The 9133-nt window shown below is 43.7% G+C and overlaps 1 protein-coding gene across 1 annotated transcript; it reads right to left on the bottom strand.

Moving 5' to 3' along the window:
- Positions 1-6: 6 nt before the first annotated feature.
- On the bottom strand, positions 7-8703 carry LOC121309182 (protein phosphatase Slingshot homolog 1-like). Its single transcript, XM_041242100.1, has 6 exons — positions 8644-8703; positions 8474-8556; positions 8032-8178; positions 7186-7386; positions 5710-6397; positions 7-4945 (listed from the first exon to the last, which is right to left on the bottom strand). The coding sequence occupies exons 1-6, from the start codon at positions 8701-8703 to the stop codon at positions 3740-3742; spliced, it is 2385 nt and encodes a 794-aa protein (XP_041098034.1). The 3' UTR covers positions 7-3739.
- Between the last annotated feature and the right edge of the window lie 430 nt (positions 8704-9133).

Here is a 9133-nt window from a genome sequence, read left to right as displayed (position 1 = left end):
TGAGGCTCCTAACAAACATCAGAGCAAAACTTTGTGAAATCTTGCAAGTCCTCTTTCCCCACTCAGTCAACGATTGGCCTATATCCCTCCATGGGCAGATCACAGGCAAATTCCCCTCTATCACATATCAAGTAATATCTGTTGATATTTAAAACCATTTCAACTGAAAACACAGCTTGACAATCAGGTCTTGTGGGTAACAGCAAGCAGTTATGAGAATTTGCAATTCCATGTGCGAAGTTCAGGAACTAGGGAGGTCTTCATTTGCCTTTGCCGACACAGCTCGTCGTTCTAAACAGAGACTCTTCTACAGGAATGCTTGAAAGAGTGGGGTTGCTGGCCTGAAACGCCTCAAGGACAAAAAATCAACAAATGATGGCAGCAGTTGCCATAGTGACTGTGCAACCACAGGTGGAGTTATGAGAAGGGCGCAGTTCACAGATCTCCCTCACCGATACTCTCTTGCAAGAAAGGAGCTTGACAGCCAATACCACAGCACAGTAACAAGCACATAGCACAACACCCATGGAGTCATGAAGTAAGGCACTTGTGTAAATATTATACAGAAAAAAAACAGGAGAAAATGGAAAGCAGCAGTGGCAATCATGCAACAACATTAAACAGAACAATTACTATTGAAAAAACATGGCGAGGGCTGCTCTCATGTTTCAACTGCAAGAACACCCCAAGACAATTGGCATCCACCCGTTCGGAACACCTGGGATGTAACTCATTGGCAAGACAGGAATCTTTTATTAGCGCAGAGACCAGGGAACCCTGTTGTGAATGAGGCAACGACCCAGATAGGACAGCCAGGTTCAGACTTGGATGAGAGCTGCTCACCTCTCCTCTATGTCAGTCGCCGTCTTATTTTTAAAGTGCAAACTGACACATTATTTGTAACTAATAAAGATGACAGCCACAACACCATCACCACTGTATATTTGAATGCCTGTTTCTATGTATGTATTTATGTCCCATCTTTCGTTACCATTCATTAATGTCCACACACATTATAAATATTTCACAGTAAACATGTAACATTTGTGTTTCGCTTGCATGCACGCACATTTCCACACACACACACAAGTTTAATACATTGAATTGACTGCATAGTGTGTGGAACAACAAAGTCAATGGCAGAACAGGATAAGGTTTCATACAAAATTCCTATGACACACTTGCATATTATGTGCAGATATGTAAACATACAATAAATTAGAGAAACAGACATGGGAGACCAAGAAAACTGGAATGGTGTGGACAAATAAGGTACCCTGAAAACTGAAATGGAAGCACTCAGAAGGTTTGGGGGTTTGAAGACGATAATAAAGCTCTACCCACATATAGGTTTCTATAAAACTCAGATTAACTGCTCATTAACTCCTGATAAGGAATGCTCGTTGGCAAATGGCAGACATTAATAAATGACTGACCACTCCCCCATAGCTTACACTTCCATGAAAAAAAAACAAAACAAAAAAAAAAAAACGTACCTCTGGTTCGCAAAACATTTTTCTTACAAGGTGCGGACATGCTGCAGAGAACAGTAGGGATTACAGATAAGCAGGTTTCTTGCACTATAAATCAAAACATATTTACAGAGTGGCCAAGAGGGGGCAGCAGCTATCCAAGACCCTTCCAAATCCATGTTTGGAGCAGGATGTCTAAATGGGACCTCAAAGCAAGATCTCGTCCGCTTTAAAAGAAAATGAAACTTGAGAAGCATGCGCCCCAAGCCAAACTGAACCCCAAAGGACCGTATAAATACGAGGACATGGCACATCTATTGAAGAGAAGGGAGACACAGTTTGTGCTCTGTAAAGGTTTGCTGGGCCAGTCAACTGTCAGTCTGATGTTACTGCAATTATTTTGTTAAAGAGGAAAAGCAGTGATATATAACCTTATTAGAAACGACCATTCAATGAATGGAAAAAAAAACCTATAACAATATGCATAAAGATATAATAAAAAGAAGAGCCTGCCTTTCTGAAGCTGCCTGGTTTGCAGTCTCACAGATCTTCAGCATTTAAATGGAGTGAAAGCTTCTCACTATCATCTCCTTCTTTCCAAAAGGCTGTAATGTACAGGATTTTTTATTTATCTTTTACTACCACGGTGTACACTTAGGACAGGATTAAATACCAAAATAGTAGCACGCACAGTTACATACATGGAACTATAGCACTGCTCTACTTCATTCCGAGACTGTATTAAACTGACCACAGTGAAGTCATGAAAGATGATTCCAGCTTATCAGATCACTTCTCTCAATTCTGTTGAAATGCACATTTGATTCTCTGGTTCTTAGCAAGTCTCTTTCCAGTCTCCAGGACTTGGTGGAGAAACCTTGGGGATTGAGGCTGCAGTTCCCCTGTTCAAAACTGTTCTCAACATAGGCACAAGCAGCACAGAAGACAGAGGAACAGTCTGCCTGAGCAAAGCAATTCTGCAGTCTGGACAAAGGAAATGCAGCCTAAGTATTTTTAATCAGACCCCTCCTGGATAGTCATATATTCTCAGTCAAGATGCAGACATTACATTGTGTTACAATTTGGATTTGCTAGTTTGTGCAGACGCAATGCAAGCCAGTGCACAGCAACACATTGAAAGAACTGCAACAAAAGAAACATGCACACAGACAGAATACCTGCGCACTGCACAGCTGGTAAAGTACAGTAATGATTTTTGCAAGATTCAGTGGAGAATATACTGTCGCCTACCTAAAAGGTTATGATTTTTTTTGTTCATCTGGCCCTTGTTCAAATAAACGCTTGTGAGCATGACCACTGGACAGACGGCCCCTCTTTTCTAGTTATGAGCCCAGGATAAGTCTCTTTCCTACAGTGAAACAATGGAGGTAGAATGGTCCTGGAATTTCTGAAGAACAATTTGTAAAGTGAAAAAAAAAGAATAATTAAATAAATAAATAAAAAAGATACTTCACTATAGCTGCAGAGTGTAACAGTCACAGGAAATGTGGGATATGTGCTCATGACAGGACTAGATTGCTGTGCTCATTTTCTCTAGATTGTTTTGTTCATTTTCTCTTGGCATCAAGGGGGGATGGCGAAATTCTGGAGCCATTACCCTGGTTGCACACTGCCAACCTCAAAAGCATAAAACACAGCACACATGGGGATGAATAATTTCAGAAGAATGCTCAAGTACAAGGAATCAGCTCGACCAAGGCCTAAACCAGCAGGTCATCTGCACATCGGGAGATCTAAAGTCCACACTACATACTCGCTTCTATGTGGCGAGTGGGCTAAGCACTAGTATACCAGGTGGAACACAGCTACAGTAAATCTGAAATGAAGGGACGTCATTGTGCAAGACTAAACTCATACCACATGCTTGTGGGGGTTAGTCCACGCTTCCACTGAACGATTCAGTTTTACACAGTGGGGCATTACAGTCAACGGGTGCATTTCAGATTAAAAGAAACAAGCTTAAGGGGTTGGCAGCCATGTGTTCCTATAGTTTCATCTGCATACATTTGTAGTTCAAAGTGAAATGATGCCAACAACCACCTATAAATTATATTTGGATATATACATATATATTATAAATACGGATGTGGAATATATATATATATTACAATTTAAAATTTACTTTTTTATTTAAACCCAAGAAGAAAAAAAAAACACATATTCTCCGTCGTCTTCTTCATCTTCCAAAGAAAGAAAGAAACAGCCAAAATGAGTCACCCGGCTCTACCGTCAAGATGGATAAGACGTCAGCTGTCAGGGGACAGGTAAGTGTCTCCGAATGGCAACCTTGGCCAGCTGGCATGGCCTGGCATGCCTATGACGCGGTGGGTACCAGACGCCACCGGCCAGCTCTCGCTCTCCTTGCCTTCGTCGGGCTTGGAAAACAGGATGGTGCTGGATTCTGAGGAGCAGGCGGAAGAAAGGTCCTCAGAGGAGAAGGTGAGGTAGCCCAGTTTGGCCAGTGAGTTGGACCTCTTCAGCTTGGAAGAGACGGTCAGTCCGGCCAGACGCATCATGGTCTCTATCTCCTGGGCACGCTGCTTGACCAGACCAGGCTTCCCTCGCACGCTGTGGAGGCTGTCGCTGCTGGAGCTGCGGGTCAGGGTGGAGACGTGGGGGGACAACGTGGGCGTCAGCACGCTCACCGTCTTCAAGTGGTCCCTGGTTAGGGGCTCGACCGGCTCCATGCGGCCAGAGGAGGGGGTAGAGGTCTTCTGGTAGACCTTTGTCAGGACACTGCTGCTGCTGCTGGAATCTATCTCCATATCCTCCAGAAGGCCCTCCACAGAAAGCTCCATTACGCCAGAGGAGGTGTCCATTTGGTCACAGTCTCTGAGCTGGCCAGGGGCTTTGCCACTCTCCAGGGATTGGCCTGATAGCTTCTCTAACTCCTTGGTGTGCTTCCGGACTAGCCCTGCTTTCTGCAGCTGCATGATCGACTCCTGGTGCTGCATCAAGTAGCTTGGTACCATGGGCTTCTCAGCTTCCAGACTGAGCTTCAGCAGCCTCAAGTCTTTGGCAGCCTTCCCGTCAGTTTTCTTCCCTGCTTCCAAGAATTCATTCATGGCTTCAACCTCTACATGTGTCTGTGGGTCCCCGGAAAGGTTACAGCTCATGGGCTTCACCTGGTGGTGACAGTGGGCCTCTATCAGAGTTCCTGAGACACCACAGTTGGCACAGTTACTAGGCAAGCAGTGACTGTCGGAGGATTTGATCAGCCCGGGCAAGGGTGATGTGTTAATGACAGTGAGCTTTGCGGCTTGGTCGGGGATCGCAGAGCCCGAGGAATGCACACAGACAGCGGGGATGCTACACAGATGCGCAGGGTTAAGGCTTTGGGAATGCTTGGAGACCATGGATTGACAGTGCAAGCTGTTGGGGGGACGCATGCAGTCTGTACAGGACTTGTATGGAGGTTTGACTTTGTAGATGTTTCTGGTGTTAGCACTGTCCTAAAATAGAGCAAAGACAAAAACACGAAAAAGAGAAATGGATGGTCAGAGGGTCAAGAACAATTTGTATAACAAACTTACACTATGTATGTAAAATGCCATCTTAAAAGCTGACACTTTGGCAAGCAACTTGACAAAACATACTGTACCACTTAAATACTTTCTACTTGGAATTTGAGAAGAAATGAAACCTTGAATATTGAGGAGCATATGCCAGCTTTGCCTGGTTTTACCAAGGAACCTTAACTTTGCCCACGGGTGACATCTGCTGGAAGGTCAAGGATCGGACACTGTCACTATTTTCTGTATCTTGCACTTGATTTTTCTCTTAAAGGTAACCATATTCATGTTTTCTGTAATTCCTCTTATTTGAAATTATTCTTATCCATGCATTGTAGTTACTACTTGCCCTTAATGGAATGTATTCTTATAAGCAAATACCTTTGCTATAAGTTTAACTGCTCTTAGTCAAATTTGCTCTTAAAAGGAATTATTTATTGTACTCTATTTTGATCATTTGGATTTGCTCTTATTTTCTACTGACTATTATTTTATAATTGCTCTTATCAATAATGTGATACTTTGTAATAACCGTAAGTTGCCCTGGATATTATAATAATAATAATAATAATAATAATAATAATAATAATAATAATAATAATAATGCACATTGCATAAAATAAAGCACAGTGCCACCCGAGACTCAAGTCTGGTATTTCAAATGCCCACAGCGCTTAAACTGTGCTCTTTGTCGATTTACTCACGTCAAACCCAGGCGGGCAGCTTCTTTTTCCGCTGCTGCTGTTGAGGTGGTTGTTGTTGTTGGCATTCTCGTTGTTGAGCCTGTTGCAGCCGACGAGGGGGGAGCAGCTCGGAGCCAGCTCAGCATCTTCCTTCTCTCCCTCCGCAGCCTCTCCCCCTCCCCCCGTCAACGAAACAATCTCAGCTTCCTCCTCCTCCCCCTCCTCGTCCTCCTCCTCCACTGTGCTGAACTCCAGTCTCTTCCGGAGGTCGGTCTCCAGAGTCTGTGCTGCCGTCCCCTCCCCGGGCACAGCGAAGTGGGGCAGTGGGAACTCTCTGGTTTCAAAGCCCTCGTCGTCCAGCAGGGCATCTCTCTCTACGTCCTCGATCTTGATGTAAACGCCCTCCATGTGAAGCAGGGGGGGTGCCCTGACGGGGGTTGAGGGTTCGCTGTCCAGCGCAGAGTCAGAGAGCCGTCTGAAGTAGTAGTTGTAGTTGGGGGGCTCAGCAGGGTCCACCTCCTCTCCTATGGTCCTGCTCGGGGAGGGTCCCGCCTCGTCCCCACCTATCACATTCTCTGGCGGCCTCACACTGAAGTCAGGGGTCAGGTCCCCTGGGCCGTCGGTGCCACAGCACTGAGCAGAGGCTTGCTGGCCATCAGGGAGATCGCACCCCGAGTCGGGGCGCCACAGCTTGTTGTGCCGCTGTTTGCTGTAGGGATTAGAAGAATATAATATTTAAACTGTTTTATAACTTATTAATGCATTTCCTCATTTTATTTATCTGTATGGCTTTATATTGAACTTGTAAAATATAAGTAACATAACTAAATTTGCAGTCAGTGTGATGCCTTGAAAAAAAATGCACTGCACTGATAAAGAACCTTGCAGAACACATGCATGGTTGTTACCAAGAACTACTGTACATTGCAATTAAAATGGAAGGCTTTTTTTTAATGCCTACCCCACCACAGTATTTATCGAGATCACTTATGACTTCAAGGTAATGTTGCATTTTACCCCTTAAATACATTGTACTCTCTTAGTGTTCAAATTAGAGGGCAAATTACTCTGGAGCACTGTATATGTGTGTGTGTGTGTCATTATATATATTATATATATATACACACACACACACACACACACACACACACACACACACACACACACACACACACATATATATACACACATATACACACACATTATTTCTGGATGTATAGTAATGGTTTGGAATAACTGTTGTAGTGTTCTACTTGTAGTAGGTTTCTCCTTTTATTAGTGCTTGCACTATTGACATGTACCTGTGCTGGCCCAGCGGTCACAAAGTGAATGAACTAAACTACACTAAAATAGAGAAGATATTCTATGGTAAAACTTCCAAGAAACGAAGTCCAGCAGACACACGTTCGGATAGAGCCTCCTATAGTGTACTAAGCAGAGTTTCCTCAGAAGGAAATGGCAGTGGTTTCTGAAGTGTAGCGAGGCACAGTCACCCACCTGGCATCCAGGATGCCCTCGTACTCTGCCAGCTGCCTCATGAAGCCTGCGTTGGGTCTTGTGATGCTCCTCTTCTGTTTGACATAGTTATAGGCTTTCTCCAGGGACCAGCCATACTCCTTCATCGCGTAAGCTATGACTGTTGATGCAGACCGGCTGACACCCATCTTACAGTGTACCAGACACTTGGAGTGGTTTTTCCTGGTGGAAGATGTGAGGGGAAAGCATTGTGATGTTCAGCTGTCGGTTTGCTGGTCGTCAAGTGCATGCTGCAGTAAGTATCTCACTGTAAAAAGACTACAGGACAGGATGAGTGAATACACCTAATGTAACCAGCTCCCCCTGCTGGTAGATACAAGTGTGGCATAGCTGGGGCTGTAACCCTATAACCCTGCAGTCCTTAAATTCTTCAATGAAGGACTGCACAGTCTAACAAAGTATCTCATCTCTAGACATTTTTTTTTTTATCCCTTTGTAAGCTTGATTTATGCGTCCCTGTCAAATCTCTGGTACTGTACACCTAATTAACCTGAATAACTGGCACTGGAGCAGCAGTTTATTGTCTCTTTAATGTGCTTTAAAATCAAGCCATTAAAGCTCGTCTGCCTTACAGTTGGCCAATGAACCATGAAAACTCAAGGGTCACCGTTTTCAGATCCTGTTCAATTCGTGCCATGATCTCTAGCATGATTGAGTTTGGACACTCGTTTTCTCTGAGCAGCTCCACAGTACAGAATGGTTTAAAGCTACATTCGCTCTCTCTGCTATGGAGCAGACTGGCTAACTGGTTTCCGCACCCCAAGACGACCTGCACCTCAGAAAGAAGGACTTTATCTTGCCACCTACTTGGCTTTCACTATGAAGTTGTAGGTGTCGTTCCAATGGGACAGCAGGTCTGTGGCTTCCTCATCATATACCCGGATGTTATGATATGCAAACAAGCCGGGAAAAAAGTTATCGATTTCCCTGGTTATGTTTAAGATGTACCCCACACTGTAATGAAATAATAATGAAGACAAATAACTGGAAACGGTAATCAGAACTGTAGTTCACATAATGTAACTACTTATTAATTTTAATTTATTAAGAGCACAAACAAAACTACTGCCACCAGCCTCCTTTCGTTCAGAAATGTTCCAATGTTTTTACATGTATTAATAGTGACTACTACGCATGAACTGTACAATTGCATATATTTAATACATTAGTTACAGAAGCAATTCAATTCAGGTGTATGTACTGTGGTGCGCTTGTGTTATCTGTAATAGAAAAGTGAAACAGCACTCACCCTGAGCTCTGGAGCTCCTCCAGGTTGGAGGCGTTCCATTCTGAGCCCTGCAACAGAACAGCAGAGCAGGTGAGGCAGTGTTTCTGTGATTAGCCTGCAGTGCAGCTCTGACACTACAGCACCTCTCCAGAGCTCTCACCCGGGCACAGCCACCTCCAAAACCAGCAGACATGAGAGCCCTTGTACTCTAGAGTGGCTCTTCCTTCCTCCATCTCGAAGCAGGTTTCCATGGAGAAAGGGTTACTATAGTGACACGCCTCTAACCTCACTGCTAGGAAACAATTTACCTGGAGCTTCTTTTAAAAATCTAAATTCAAGGACCACTTGGACAGAGAACAACCAGGTCTTTGCCAAGGACCATTTTAAAATACACCCACCCTCTTGTGACTTTTTAAAAAAAAATTATAAAAAAAAAAAAAAAAGATATTTGAACACAGCACTTAAAAACATTTTCTAAAAACCCAACTGTTGGTTATTTTAAAATAAAAAATCTGAGGGGAAAAGTTTCAAAAGTGTAAAAATTGTCCAAATAATAATTAAAAGTGAACACCGAAGCAAACTAAAGCTGAGGGAACACGAAGGCTTGAAACTTGGGTTTCAGCAGACCACATTTCAGGCCACCGCACCATGGGTTTGATGCAGTAAAGTTGCCTCAAACTA

This window comes from Polyodon spathula, unplaced genomic scaffold, assembly GCF_017654505.1.
Source record: "Polyodon spathula isolate WHYD16114869_AA unplaced genomic scaffold, ASM1765450v1 scaffolds_924, whole genome shotgun sequence".
NCBI lineage: Eukaryota > Metazoa > Chordata > Actinopteri > Acipenseriformes > Polyodontidae > Polyodon > Polyodon spathula.
Note: the sequence above shows the minus strand (reverse complement) of the source record. Positions and strands in the feature narration are given on the sequence as shown.